The following is a 15,977-nucleotide window of genomic DNA, read 5'->3' as shown; positions in this document are numbered from 1 at the left end:
AACTTGAAGAGGTGAGGATTTTGAAGGGCGCCTGTGTTTCAGTTTACGTATTGTTTTGCAAAGTGATGATTAGGTAGGTCCAGCTTTAAACGTCAATAAATAGTACGTGAGGCTGCTGGTTCCTATGCAAAGCCAAGGGAAGCAAAAACTTCATCCTGCACTGAAGAGCCAATGCAGGTATGAGAAGATGCAGAGCTTGTTGCTTTAAAAAGCCATCAGTCTTCTCAACACCCATTTTCCTAATCCACAGCCAGGGGACGCCCTCCAAGTTAGAGGTTGACGGCTGCAATATTTAATCCTGCTTGTTCACATAATTGAGGGCTTGTTACCTTCTGGCAACAACCAATTTCCAGGGATAGAATTGTCCAGGCAATTTCCCTCCACCATAGTTACTGTATACTGTAGGTGTACGGCAACAGAGATTTTTCTAATAATAATAATAATAATAATAATAATAATAATAATAATAATAATAATAATATGGTGTATTTGAAAATGAGTCACGGCAAGAAGCAGTGCTCTTGGTTTTTAGAACAATCCAAGCCACAGGCAACAGATGATGCAGAAATTCAGGAAAATATTTTTTTTAAAAAACTGGGTGCTGCAAAGAAAGAATCTGGAGAGGGCTAATGTTTTAATTATCATTGCATTTATTTCTACTCAGCACTTTTATTTCAAGACAAAGGGAACTCACCATGCAGTGACTTACAGTAAGTCACCAGGTGAGTCAGAGCAGACAGTGCCCCAGATTCTGGCCAGGTCAAATAAATGCATCCCTTCTTCCCTCATTCTCTTAGATTCAGGCAGATGGCTAGGGCAGTTTGGAAGGGTCCTTGTGGAATGGTAGAGGCCTGACTGGAAAGCTTAAAGCCCGTCACTGCTACATGGGAGATGGACTGAAGGAAAGGAAGCATGAATTGGACCCACCCCGCAGCTTGAGCAATCACAACTAGGAGCTAGGTGCAGTCTAAAAAAAAAAAGAGTAGACTCTCCCATGGAGGCCAGCTTCCATTTTGACTTGAAATGTTTGTTTGGGGCTTCTCAAAAGTATGTAAAGGCAAGAAGCAGACAGAGGGGTCACCAGTCTGAAATGGCACCCACCTGAGAGGTGCCACAACTGTGCTCCAGCTCACTCTGGAAAGCAAAAGGCCCTGTTTATATTGTGTAATCAGCATGCATAGACAAAATCAGTTCCTGTATTCACAAAGGAACCTGCCTGATGGAAAAGACCACTGCTTCATAGAATCATAGAATTCCAGAGTTGGATGTTTGGGATGTGAAAGACAGAGCAGTCAAGTACAACATCCCTAGAGTGGACGTAAAAAGGGGGTGTCTTGACCAGCCAGTAGGAACTTCCAGTTTCCTCCTAGGCTGGGTGGGACAGACTTCCTCTACATGTGACCAGAGGTGGGCATGGCCTCACCTATGCAGGCAACAAAATACCTCAGCGGAGGCCACCATCTCTCTCTCTCTCTCTGACTAGATTCATCGAAGAAGCAACATCTGCTTAGCCTAAGATACTCTCTTGGCTTTCACCCAAGAGATGACAAAGGAGCTGTCTCCTTATGCGATAGTTTCCAGGTACAGTGGTACCTCGAGTTAAGAACTTAATTCATTCTGGAGGTCCATTCTTAACCTGAAACTGTTCTTAACCTGAAGTACCACTTTAGCTAATGGGGCCTCCTGCTGCCACCGCACGATTTCTGTTCTCATCCTGAAGCAAAGTTCTTAACCCGAGGTAATATTTGCGGGTCAGCGGAGTCTGTAACCTGAAGCGTCTGTAACCCAAGGTACCACTGTATATTACTTTTGTAACTTAAGTCTGCCTTCTGGGATTCATCTGTGAACAGAATGTGAGTGAGTAAACACTTTTAAAACTTTTATAGAAGACCGTGTCATGTGTATCTTTTTATGAGGGACTAAAGGGGAAATTACCAAGGAAATTTATTTTAGAGGCTTTAGTGAGCCTGAGCAAACCTATCCACTGTACAAGTTTAAAAAAGGGGAATGTTACTCTGCTAAATTAACACAAGTTGGAAAGGATATAATCAAACAATATATCCTCTCCTGCATCCCTGAACATTCCCACAGGATGGAAACCATTGGATCATCTAGTCCAATCCCCTGCAATGCAGAGAATCTTTCATCCAGCTCAGTATTGCCTATACTGAGTGGCAGTCTCTCTCCAGGATTTCAGGCAGGTGACAGTCCCAGTCCTACCTGGAGATGCTGAGGATTTGACCTTGGACCTTCTGCACAGAAGACATATGCTTCACCATTGATCTATGGCCCTTCCCTCAAGGGCTTTCATGAAACAATATAGGGAGAAGAGAATGTGAAGAAACATCATTATGCGTACTAAAACTTCAGTTACAGCTGGGAAAGGTTAAGATGATAGCCTAGAGCAGGTGAAGTCATAACGCCCTCCAGACATTGCTGGACTACAACTCCCATCATCCCTGACCATTGGTCATAGGTGCCTGGGACTGCTGGGAGTTGAAGTCCAAGAGCATTTGGAGAGCCACAGGTTCCCCACCCTCAATTTAGGATTAGATAGTCACAGTGCTGGATTTACGGAGAAGCTAAACAAGCTATAGCTTAGGGCCCCACTCTCTTGGGTCCCCCAAAAAAATTTAAAGGAAAAAAACCTGGATGTACATTTCCAAAATATAAGATAAAAAACAAATAAAACAAAACCTACATACAGCAACAGTGTTTTGTGTTGTGTAGGCTTCTATGATGTAAGTCATGGGCCCCGCCTGCTAGCCTGCTCCCTAAAATATCACGGGTTTGCTCATTTCTATATATAGGGTGCCTACATTCTGAATGGACTGGTTGAATGGCAACATGTGCAAATGGCTTTATATACCTATTAGGTCCATAAATTACCATATAGCATATATTCAACACAAAAAATGATGACAATTTCTGGTTGTTAACAAAGGACAGCTGGACTTAGAAAGGGCTCCAAAGTAGTTTAGGGCCTCATCAAACCTAAATCTGGCCCTGGATAGATATAGATAGATAGATAGATAGATAGATAGATAGATAGATAGATAGATGATAGATAGATAGATAGATAGATAGATAGATAGATAGATGATAGACAGACAGAGCTGCTTACCCCAATGCCTCTGGACCCAGAAATGATGGTGTGTCATTTCCCATCATCATTTCCCAAAAGCATTTTAGGTTTCAATTTGTGGTGTGCAAGACAGCCAGCAGCAGTAGCAGCAGTTGAGCTGCTGGCTTGCTGATTCATTAAGAACCAAAAAGGTCACCATCTCACTTGGAACCTCCTTCCTTGAGCATCTGGTTTACTGGAAGTTTAGTGGGTGTGCAGGGAATGAGGACACTGGACTGGACACTGCAGGAAATACTGGACTGTCCTGTATGATGGAGGACACCAGGCCAGTCTTAGTTTCTTGCCCTTCCTCTGATCGCAAAATGTATCGGAAGCTAGTTGCTGTTTTCACCCTCTCTAGAAGTGCAATCCAGCTGCTTCGACTTGGCTCAAGGGCTGCCGGTGACGTTCCAAGCCGTTCAACTTGGTGTGTGTCAAATCAGTTTTTCCTATGACCAAACAAGTCCTGGAAGGACAGGAAGAGGGAAATACACCCCCACCCCCGTTTTGGAAAATCTATTATTTTTGAAGGTTGACTGGGGTCGGGTGAATCACACTTCTCCCCACCCCCAAATTATAAAAAAAAGAGAGATGAACTGTATAACAGGAGGAAAAAAATATGAATGCAAAGTTTTAATCTGCGCAATAGTACACAGCGGAAAGAAGGGGACTCTGATTTCATAGCACATTCCACCCAGTTGCAATGTATTTAATAACAGCAAGCTCAGTTTTCACTGGGTTGGCAAAATGGCACAGAAGGAACCCTAAGCTTTGCAGAAGTACGAAAATTATTTAGTTGAGGGGTGGGGAGTAAATGCAAGTAATCTAGCAAGGACTGAGCATGCTCAGAGGGCACAGAGTGCTCATTGATCAGTGATCTATCTGGCTATTGTCTACTTTGTGGCTGGTGACCACCCAGAGGTTGATGGTCCACAACTCTCACCATTCCTGGTCAATGGTCAATGATTGAGAATGGTGGAAGTTGGAGTCCTAGAGCAGCGGTTCTCAACCTGTGGGTCCCCAGATGTTGTTGGACTGCAACTCCCATCATCCCTGAGCTCTGGCCTTGCTAGCTAGGGGTGATGGGAGTTGTAGTCCAACAACATCTGGGGACCTACAGGTTGAGAACCTCTGTCCTAGAGCATCACAACCTACTAAACTAATGGTGAAGAATAGATGTTTCCTTAATGAAGGGATGGTGACCTGTCTCCCTCCAGAGGTGTAGGAGGGTGTCTAGAGTTGAGCCTCCTGAAGAAAGGGGAAAAAACACATATGCTGCTCTGCCTACTTTTGCCTCCGGCCCCACCAACCAAACATGTGGCCCCCAAAAGGTTACCCAGATGGGAATGTGGCCTTTGACCTCTAAAAGGTACCTTACCTCTGCCTTAAAACATTAACTTATATAAGTCCATCTGATCAACCATCTTCAAATATCTCAAGGGCTGTCACATGGAAGAGGGGACACGCTTGTTTTCTCCTGCTCTGGAGGGTAGGACTCGAACCAATGGCTTCAAGTTACAAGAAGGGAAATTCCAACAAAATATCAGGAAGAACTTTCTGAAAGTAATAGCTGTTTGATGGCTGGACAGTCTCCCTTGGGAGGTTGTGGACTCTCCTTCATTGGAGGGTTTTATGCAGAGCATGGGTGGGTCAGGGATGCTTTAGCTGAGATTCCTGCATTGCAAGGGGTTGGACTAGATGATGTTCAGGGTCCCTTCCAACTCTACAGTTCTATGGTTCTATGATAGGGTGCTTCTCTCCAGCACAGACTATAAGCTCTGGGAGTCACCATGGAAAGGGCAAGTCTTCAGCAATTTCTTAAGAGAACGTTTGGAGGGAGGAGGGAGGAGAGAGAGAGAGCTTTTGAAGACGAAGGGGGGGAGGGAGGTGATTTTGGCATGTGAAACCAGGGATCAGATTCAAGCGTAGGAAGAACCAGGCATGGCAACAAAGCGAAGGAAGGCCAGAGAGGGCCAAGAACAAGAGACTGCACCAAAATCAAGGAGAACTCTCCTTCTCAGCTGAAAAAGGAAGCAGGTTTGTGCCCAGAGAGAACAGTTTACATGGGACAGAAAAACCACAATGCCTCCAAGCTGAACGGAACGAGGAATTGGAGGTGCAGCGGGGAGAGATGTTTAGTCTGATCTGTGAACTTCTTGTGGTATGCAAGTTCCTGGTTGAAACCCAATCCAACGGATTAAATGCGGGGGGGGGGGGAATGTTTCAGTTTATTTACTTGTTTATAAGATTTCTTGCCTATATTTCTGCTTAGGGTCCTAGGTTAGGTAACAGCGGCATAATATATAGTTATGAAAATGGAGATAACCATTACAATGACAGATGGACAGGATTGGAAAAGAGAAGACTGAGAGGAGATATGATAGCCATCTTCAAATGTCTAAAGGGCTGTCAAAGGGAAGATGGAGCAAGTTTCTTTTTTCCTGCTCCGGAGGGTAGGGCTCGAACCAACGGATTCAAGTTACAAGAAAGGAGATTCTGACTAAACATCACAAAAACTTTCTAACAGTAAGAACTGTTTGAGAGTGCAACGGTCTCCCTTGGGAGGTAATGGACTCTCCTTCCTTGGAGATTTTTAAGCAGAGTTTGGATGGCCATCTGTCATGGATGCTTTATCTGAGATTCCTGCATTGCAGGGGGTTGGACCAGTTGATCCTTGGGATCCCTTCTAACTCTAAGATTCTATGACTGCCCTCCTATGGAACAGAACAGTATTAATTTGGCGAAAGAGGTGAGTAAAACAAAGCACCTTAACAGTCAAAGATGCTGGATATATCTCTTTGGGGAGGGAGTTCCACAATGTAGGGGCTGTCAGGAGCTCAGTCTACACTCAAGTAGGACCCTGGTAGAGACACATGCCCGACTAGCATGTTCTCTCCCTCCTGGTCTTTCATTCGGGAGCTTCAAAAACTTTCTTCAGCCCAAACATCACAGCGACCAATGCCAACAGACACTGGCACACTTAGGGATCTGCAGAGTCTTCGCAGTTGCGTAACAGACCTCAGCAACTCAGCATTTTGGCTAATCTACTTTACATATAAACACACACAGTTTACATATAAACACACACGGAGCACTGCAACATGGCTCCCTTTCTCTCTAGCATCAGACGGCAAAGAGAAAAAGAACAAAGGACAATAGTCCCACTTCATGGAACACAGTAACTCAAACATCCTGTCTCCGTCACTTGTGGAGTCAAAACATATACCGTCATGTGAAAGACAACAATCCCATGACTGCAATCATGGAGCAGGAATTCTAACAGGGGCTTCCACAGAGAAATGCCTCTGCTTCCATCGGCCACCATTCCCTGCACATCTGAGAGTAGCCTAACTATGAAGGTCCCTCTGCCAATGTTAACACCAGCAGTCACTAGTTCCAATAAAAACTGGTAGGACAGAAGACCAACAATGGGTGGAGCCAAGGTCAATGACAAGACTAGCCTAGTAATTTTAAGTTTGCCCTCATCTTCCTCCTGCTGAGTTGTATAGGAGCAACACCTGAGACCAAGGAGGAAGAAACTGACTGCTAGACCCTGGACTGGTTGTAACAAAGAAGGCTGGAGCAGGCTGGCTGCAGGCTGACTGATGTTTTTGGTCCCAATGGCCCATTCACTCTAAAAGACCAGTCTCCACTGCTTAGAAACCCAAGAAAGGAAAGAGATGGTCTTTCAGATATTTGGGGTCGATTCACACATCCACTTGGGCAAAGGATGGTTGAAAAGAGATCCACTTTTTGTTTTTCCCAGTTCATTTTCAAGGCGGTTGGATGCAAGCCTAATTTTCTGAAGTGGGGTGAAAAAAAGAAAAAAGAAAAACCCCAGGAGATTTCTCAGTGGGGGAGGGGGAGTGCTCTAGCAGGTATACATGTTTAGAAGGATATTTCATGTATCCCTACTGCATGTACACCCCTTCTGGACCAGGAGTCATACATGTTCGCACTAGATGCAGAAGGAAAGCCGAAAAGAGAACAGCTCAGCAAAGCAGACTTGGATGAAAGGCACGTGACCCCAGAAGTGAAGGATGGGCAAATATATCCATTTTTGGTTCTCTTCATTCTTCATTTTTCCAAACTTAGCTCCAGTTCTCCACATCAGCTTTCAGAATGAATTTTCTCCCAACAAACACACTTTGGGGATGCAATTTTGCCTAATATGCACATTTTTTGCAAAGCGGTTCTACCAGAAAACCAAGTGGGCTGAAAGAGGAGGGAACCAGTATTGAAATTTAGCAGGCTCCTGAAGATAGGATAGACCTCTTTTTTCCTCTTCTGCTTGTCCCCACTGAGTTAGCTTCACTGGGGGTGGGGTGTAGGGGGGCAGACTAGTAACTTTTAATTATTGCCAGCATTATTCACTTAGGAAACAAAATGACCAGTCAGCACACTTAGTCTAATTAATTTGAAAGGGACTATAACACTGCACTGCAGACTCTCCAAAAGTGCCACCAGAAAGCAATTTATTAACAAACAACAAGGCTGAGGAAGCCTCATGCAGAGAGTGGGTGAAAGAAGATCTCCAGGCTTCTCTTTCTCTAGCCGGGCCACATGCAGGGCCATTTTTACCCAGGGGTGCAAGGGGTGCAGGGCACCTGGGCGCCGAATTCTGGAGGGTGCCAGGCACCCACCGCTGAAGCCGCCTAAGCTCTTATCTGTCTACCTGTTTTGAAATAATAAATAAAATAAATAATAAAAATAATAGATAATTTTGATCAAGCTAGAAAATCTAATAATAATAATAATAATAATAATAATAATAATAATAATAATAATAATAATATATTTATACCCCACCCATCTGGCTGGGTTTCCCCAGCCACTCTGGGCAGCTTCCAACAGAACACCAAAATACAATAACCTATTAAACATTAAAAGCTTCCCTAAACAGGGCTGCCTTCAGATGTCTTCTAAAAGTCTGGTAGTTGTTGTTCTCTTTGACATCTGGTGGGAGGGCGTTCCACAGGGCGGGTGCCACTACCGAGAAGGCCCTCTGCCTGGTTCCCTGTAACTTGGCTTCTCACAGTGAGGGAACCGCCAGAAGGCCCTCAGTGTCCGGGCAGAACGATGGGGGTGGAGACGCTCCTTCAGGTATACTGGACTGAGGCCGTTTAGGGCTTTAAAGGTCTGCACCAACACTTTGAATTGTGCTCGGAAACGTACTGGGAACCAGTGTAGGTCTTTCAAGACCGGTGTTATACCTAGATATTACCGAAATGTATACCTACTGTTTCACTAAAGGACTTTCGACTTTGTGCGCTCATTTACCAAAGACGTGGCGTGCCAGCGGCGGCGCTTGTCATTCACAATGGTGGTGCTTGTCAGACTTGGGGCCGCTGGGCAGATCTTTGCACCCTGGCAGCGCGTATGCTAAAGATTCCACTGGCCACACGCCAGCATTGGCACTTGCTTTGTACCAAAAGTGGTTTTAGAATCATAGTGTTTGAAGGGACCACGGGGGTCATCTAGTCCAACCCCCTGCAACAAAGGGATCTTTCGCCCAACATGGAGCTTGAACCCACAACCCTGAGATGGAGAATCTCATGCCCTACCCACTAAGCCAGTCATAGGCAAACTTGGCCCTCCAGATGTTTTGGGACTACAACTCCCATCATCCCTAGCTAACAGGATCAGTGGTCAGGGATGATGGGAATTGTAGTCTCAAAGCATCTGGAGGGCCGAGTTTGCCTAAGGCTATCCTCTTGCCCAGCTGGAATGTGTCCTTGAACTGCAAACAGGCCTTTTGTTTCTGCTAGGGGAGAGAGAGAAAGGTGTGTGAGCGCATGTAGATTGCACAAAATTACACTTGTCCCCACCCGCTTTTTCCTCTGGCCACACCCACCATTGGCATGTGGCCCTCAGAAGCCTGCCCAGACAGGAGAGTGGCCCTCAGGTTGGAAAACGTTCCCCAGTGAGCTGAAACTGAACAGGACGGAGCGAGCTTAAACTTCAAAATACAGTGGTGAGCTAAGCTGTCTCAGCAAACACTTTGAGCCAAAAACTAGGGGGAGAGGAAGACTAACAAGACATTCGTTTCAAAAAGATGGATTCTAGTAACAATAAACTATTCATCACGATGCTTCTGGGGAGCTGAGTGGATTCTGAATCGATGCTGGAATGACCACAGGATTCAATTAACATATTGATTCGTTGGCTCTTTATCGGATCAATATTGGGCCACCAGCTAGCAGACGTCAGCCAAAAGATAGGAAGGAGAGTCTTTGTCTAAAGCCAGTTCTGCAATTCTTGCCCCCACCTTCCTTCTAAAATGTCAGTTGCACATACTCTGGGTAATAACTAAGTTCTAGCAGAACACAACACACACACACAAACACAAATCTGGGATTCAGCAGCAACTTAATGCCAGGAAAGCTGTTATCACTGGGACACTGTTGGCATGTCTTCTGCGTTTTTCATTTTAATAAAATGGACCCATGAGAGACTGTCTTTCTTTCTTTCTTTCTTTCTTTCTTTCTTTCTTTCTTTCTTTCTTTCTTTCTTGCCTTACAGAATATCATACAGTGGTGACCTGAGAAGGGTCATTTTCTGCTGTTGCCCATTCCCTCTGCCACACCTAAAGCAGCAGCTATCAGTTGCTCCAGTCATCTGGCAAAGACGTATCGTGGCGCCCAACCTTCCCCTGACCTATAAGATTGGACCCTTGTTTATGTGGATAAAACCCCAGAATCTCTGTTTCACTTGCCTCCCCATGCTTTTACAGGTTTTTATGCTGTTGTTTAACTGGTATGTTTTCTGTTTGTTTTAATGGATATTGCCTTTATAACATACACGGTGTATTCCGCTTTGAGGTTTTCGAACTGCGAAGTGGTTTTGAAATGCTTTTAACAAAACAAATACCTGATCTTTCTGCAATTGGGGGCACTGGGTAATTTTTTGCACCCCGGCGCCACATATGCTAAAGATGGCCATGAAAACAACAATAAATAACAGTTAAACTATGGAGCTTGCTCTCACAGGAGGTAGTGAGGGCTCCCAACTTGGCTGGCTTTGAAAGAGGATTAGAAATAGTCCTGTTCTCCTAGATGGCAGTGGCTACAAGACACAGACCATGTTTTGCCTGTACTGTCAGGGGCAGTATGCCTCTGAATAACAGTTGCTTGGAGTTACAAGTGGTGAGAGTCAGAGGTACTGTCTTGCACCCAAGATTGGGGGGCAACACGAGGCGTGCTCTCGTGACGTAATACGGACAATGCAGGATTTTGCATCGTCCGGAGGAAGCCAAGCGCAAAGCCTGGCGTGGTGTGGCTTCTTCTCTCATGCTCAGGAGGAGACAACCATTGAACCTAAGCACGCTCAGCCTCCTCCGCTCCTCAACATAGAAGGTGCCAAAGACCCCTCTGCCCCTAGGAGTTGGCACGCCTGGTGAGAGTGCTGTCGCTCCTGGGTTTTTGCTGGTGGGCTTTCCAGAAGCATATGGATGACCATTCTAGAAACAGGACACTGGACCGGATGGGGTCTTTGGCCTGATCTAGGAGGACTCTTCATAAGTTCTTTTCCAGTGCACAAATTGCTATGCCCCCAATCTGCAGTTTGTGCATTGCTGGGCAACAACGTCATGAATGGCCCTTGATTGGGCTCCAAACTATAAGAGATGAAAAAGCACGCAGAATTAACATGTTTTGATCATCTGCGGTTTCATTATTTCAGATGGTTCGACTAATTGCATGTTTTTCTGGTGCCTTTATTGTTCCTCTCACTGTCTTGTCATTTGACCCTCATTTTCTCTCACCTCAGCTGCCCTCTGTTTTGCGTCCGCTTTAAAGACAGGACTGACTTTCTACATTACGAGATTCCCAAATGCTTAGACCCTGCCAAGGGTCCATCTCTCGTTCCAAGATATTGCTCAAGCAGAGCAACCCATGTACATCCCCAGCAACAATGTTCGTGTTTGGTTTTGAAGGGACTTGCACAAATCAGCTTTGCAAATTGAGCTTGCAAAGCATTTTCCTGGTTGCAACACACAGTCAGGGATCTCACAGGCGAGCCATGGCTTGGTATTGCTATCCAGCAATGCACACCTATGGGGAAAAGGTACCGTATGTGGCCTCTAAGGATTCAGTCCAAGTGGCCATTATAACCAAGGCTGACCTGAAAAGTAAAGGAATTATGTAGCTCCCTTGCTCATTGTCCACAGTTGCCATTCTAAAAATGCAAAATCCGAGAGAGAGAGAATATTGAAACTGAAGGTCTGGGAGGACTCCAGGTTCCCTGATAGTATCAGCACCTACCTCCCTGTCAGGGAACTGCCATCGGAGCCTGAGGGAGAGGGAGGGCTCCAGAGGGGTTCCGGGGAGCGTCCCGGGAGGGAGAGAAGCAGCACATCTTCTGGGGAAGGAAATCAGCGTAGTACCAGTGGAGGAGGGGGGCAGATGGGGGAATCGGCGAGGTGGCTCCAAGACTCCTCGCCGGGGACCAGTGGGGAGAGCACGGGTCCTCCGATGCCCACACCCTCCCTGCGCAGAAGGCTTCCGTGCAGGGAGACTAGGCGGAGACTAGGCGTCAAAGAGCTTCTTTGCTGGAAGAAGTTCAAGAAATGCCCACTGACAGATTCTGCCAGCGATTGAGACAGCCACGGGCGAGTGGCTGTCCAGACAGAAAGGGTTCACCCAGGCAACCCAGCCAGGTGTGGCGACGATTTACGCACGAGCAACCCCTAGAACCATTACACTCCCCATCAGCTAATTCTCAGGTCCTTTTGAAACTTATCCCTAGGGATGAGGGAGGAATTGCACTCATTCTGAAATTAATGCACTCATTCTGAAACTAAACATGCACTGGAACAAAGCGGTCCTTCAGAATTTGCATTCAAATGCTGATGAATTTTCACGAGGTTGTTTTTTAAATAAATAAATAAACACCAGTTTATTGGGCATGATATTCAGCTTTGCACTAGGTACCGCAGGACAGAGAAAGGGCATTCCAAGACTGAACACCAAATGTTAGCAAAAAAACACATCGACACTCAACTTCAATGACAAATATTATTATCACTTTAAAATGAAGAACAACAATAATAATGCAAATGCAATACTGTTTCAGAAGTACTAGCAAGGACAAGACTGACAAATTTGGATGCAATGAAACCTCATGGAGCCATTCAGACTAACTGCACATTTTAATATCATTATCTGTCTTTTGTGACAGCTTTTCCAGGACGGCTGTGTGCTGGATTCACCAGAGGCCCGAATACTGAGCCGAAATGGACTATTTGCACTGAGCCAGGCATCGTTCGAATTGAGTTTAAACATCCTTGGTTCACAAAGGAGCTACGATCCACACAGTGCAGGATTGGATCCTTCTGCTTAAGAGCTGTTGGACTTGAGAATCAGCTCTAGTATGGAGCTAAGGCAACCCCACCCAACCTTTTCGAAACCCAGTGGTTCAACTCTATGTTCAAATAGGGTTTAAAAAACCTTTAGCCCTGCCCTCTTTCTTCAGGGATGGATCCGGTGCAAGATGAAAGTCCCCTGGGTGACGCTGAGTGAATTGACCCAATTCACATATCAGGGGTCCGTGCACAGCTCTGCTTTCCTGATATGGGCCACCATAACCATTCAAGTTTTCTAAATACCCACTCGCATGGTCTCCTGCAGGGCCTGCAAGACAGAGTTGTTCCACCAGGCCTTTGGTCAGGGCGCAGCCTGACTCCCTCCTCTGGCAACCTGCACAGTATTTTGGTTGCCATCAATTTGATTTTAATTAATTTTTATAATGAAATATTTTAGAATGTGTGATTATTCAACTATTTGGTTATTTGATTGTTGTTAGCCGCCCTGAGCCCAGCTTCGGCTGGGGAGGGCAGGATATAAATAAAATTTATTTATTATTATTATTTATTTACACACACCCCCCCCCCCAATGAGCTCAAGGATTTTCCCACTCCATTTCATTCTCACAATAAGCCTCTAATGTAAGCTACACTGCAAAACAGTCACTGGCTCAAAGCTTGTGCAGGATTTGAATTTCCATCTCTCCAGCCCTAACCAAACACTCTAACCACTACACCACACCAGTTCCCCACCACCACCAGAATCTCTTCCAGGAGACCCGACAGATTCCAGCACTAAATCAACCAAGAGGGAAGCTGTCATCTCGACGTGAACTGAGATTTTGAATCAAAGCTACATCCATCTCCCATGGTGCACTGCAAAGGGCATGGAATGGTGCAGACAAATTTAATTGTCTTATCCCATAATGAAGCACGACTGCTGAAGGTGAGTAGGCATCGTCCCTTGAGTTTTGTTTGCATGGCAGACCAAACATAAAAGTGATACGCGAATGACTCTGAACTCTTTAGATACAGTGGCAGAGAACCTGTGGACCTCTACTACAAATCCCATCCTTGCTGCTGGTTGTGGCTTATGGGAGTTGGAGTCCAAAAACATCTGAGGAGAGGGGGTTGGGTTCACCACCCCTGCTTTGGAAGAAGGGCAGAGAAGAGGGGAGGGGCCCTTGACCTCTAGCCTCACCAGTGAAAAGGATCCTGGGTAGTGAGAGAAGGAAATACATTTTCCCCATAACACTGAAGAACAACTGTCATGTTGACTGAAGCAATGAAGCTTCGTGTATTCAGATGCAAACAGCTAAACATGAAAAGAGTTCCAACACAGAGAAAAATTCCCCCATCCCATTTGGAAAATATTCCAAATTTATATATTTATTTCTTGCCCATCCTTCATCCTAAGGTCCCAGTGCAGTATTTCTCAAACGTGGGTCCCCAGCTGTTGTTGGACTACAATTCCCATCATCCCTAGCTAGCAGGAACAGTGGTCAGGGATGATGGGAGCTGTGGTCCAACATCAAAATGCAATATTAAAAGTAATTTAGGACAATTTAACAACCATAGAAATAAGGTGGGTCCTGAAAACATGTGCATCACAAGTGTTAAAAGCCAAAGTAAAGAAGTGTGTCTTCAGCATTTGCCAGAAGCTGTAAATTTAAGGCGCTGGGTGCATCTCTGTGGGGAGGGAGTTCCACAGCTTAGGGGCCACCACAGAGAAGGCTCTCCCAGGGGATGCCACCCCCTGAGTCTCTGAGGGTAGGGGAACTACCAAGATCTCAGCACCTGAGAAAGGTCTGTGGGGAAGGAAGCATCCTTTAAGCTATTATGAGTTACTGATGATGTTTGTGACAGAAACAACCACAAATATTGACACTATCAGTAATGAAAATGCATATCTTACCAGACCATCGCAGTTGCTAATAGCAACTGAAGCGCTTGGGATATCCACAAGATCTCCAATGTAAGCACAGTTGGTCGATAATGATTCTTTTTTCCATATTCTTTCGGTGACAGTCCCACTCTGACCCAGGCCAACACCGTCTGTTCCGTTTCTTGTTTCCACAGAGTCTTCGTACCACTCCACCACCGCCCCGGGAGCTATTAGATGAGTGTTAGGCCTCAGTCTAAGATGGAACTCCCTTCCAAATGCAGATACATTGAAATATAGTTGCTTGGGGCTTGCCGATACATCTCTCACGGCTCTTCTTGAATGGCTTGCGGAAACTCTATGGGAGATGTAACTTCCATCCGCTCTGGTGCTGATCGGGGTTGCTAAGACATACTGTTTTAGCTTGTGTTCTGATGTTTCTGTTAAAAGACAAAAGGCAGCATTTATACCAATGTCTAACAGAGCAGACACAGCCATCAATATTGCCCTTCATAGCATCATAAGAAGAACCCTTTTGGATCAGTTCAAAGACTTTGAAGCATAGAATCACAGAATTGTAGACTTGGAAGGTACCCGTGGGTCATCTAGTCCAACCTCCTGCAATGAAGGAATCTCAGCTAAAAGCATCCATGACATCTAGTCCATCCGAAGGCGGTGTCTGGAGGTGGTTAGAGGATGGATGGCAGCTAACAGATTGAGGTTTAATCCTGACAAGACAGAAGTACTGTTTTTGGGGGACAGGATGCAGGCGGGTATGGAGGACTCCCTGGTCCTGAATGGGGTAACTGTGCCTCTGAAGGACCAGGTGCACAGCCAGGGAATCATTTTGGACTACAGCTGTCCCTGGAAGTGCAGGTCAATTCTGTGTCCAGGGCAGCTGTTTACCAGTTCCATCTGGTACGCAGGCTGAGACCCTACCTGCCCACAGACTGTCTAACCAGGGTGGTGCATGCTCTGGTTATCTCCTGCTTTGACTACTGCAATGTGCTCTATGTGGGGCTGCCTTTGAAGGTGACCCAGAAACTACAACTAACCCAGAATGCGGCAGCTAGACTGGTGACTGGGAGCGGCCGCCAAGACCACATAACACCAGTCTTGAAAGACCTACATTGGCTCCCAGTACGTTTCCGAGCCAGTGGCGTAGTGTGGGGGGTGCAGGGGGGGCCGGCCGCACCGGGCGCAACATCTGGGGTTAGGGCAAATCCACAGGTTAGGGGGTGCAAATCCACGGGTTAGGGGGTGCAAATCCGCGGGTTAGGGGGCGCAAATTACTTGCCTTGCCCCGGGTGCTGACAACCCACGCTACGCCACTGTTCCGAGCACAATTTAAAGTGTTGGTGCTGACCTTTAAAGCCCTAAACAACCTTGGTCCAGTATACCTGAAGGAGCGTCTCCACCTCTATTGCTCTGCCCAGACACTGAGTTCCAGCGCCGAGGGCTTTCTGACGGTTCCCTCACTGTGAGAAGCCAAGTTACAGGGAACCAGGCAGAGGGCCTTCTCGGTAGTGGCACCCGCCCTGTGGAACACCCTCCCACCAGATGTCAAAGAGATAAATAACTACCTGACTTTTAGAAGACATCTGAAGGCAGCCCTGTTTTAGGGATTCATGTCTGATGCATTACTGTATTTTAATATTTTGTTGGAAGCT

The 15,977-nt window shown here is 45.9% G+C and overlaps 1 protein-coding gene across 1 annotated transcript in view; it reads right to left on the bottom strand.

Annotated features, from left to right (window-relative positions):
- The window catches only part of ADAMTS3 (ADAM metallopeptidase with thrombospondin type 1 motif 3), a 132,723-nt gene that overhangs the window by 104,039 nt on the left and 12,707 nt on the right, over positions 1-15,977 (bottom strand). Inside the window, exon 3 of the mRNA XM_028744059.2 lies at positions 14,341-14,747. Within this exon, the coding sequence (XP_028599892.2) occupies positions 14,341-14,747 (407 nt within the window). The remainder of the gene's footprint in view (positions 1-14,340; positions 14,748-15,977) is intronic.

The sequence above is a fragment of the Podarcis muralis genome, chromosome 9 (genome assembly GCF_964188315.1).
Source record: "Podarcis muralis chromosome 9, rPodMur119.hap1.1, whole genome shotgun sequence".
NCBI classification, from domain to species: Eukaryota; Metazoa; Chordata; class Lepidosauria; order Squamata; family Lacertidae; genus Podarcis; species Podarcis muralis.
Note: the sequence above shows the minus strand (reverse complement) of the source record. Positions and strands in the feature narration are given on the sequence as shown.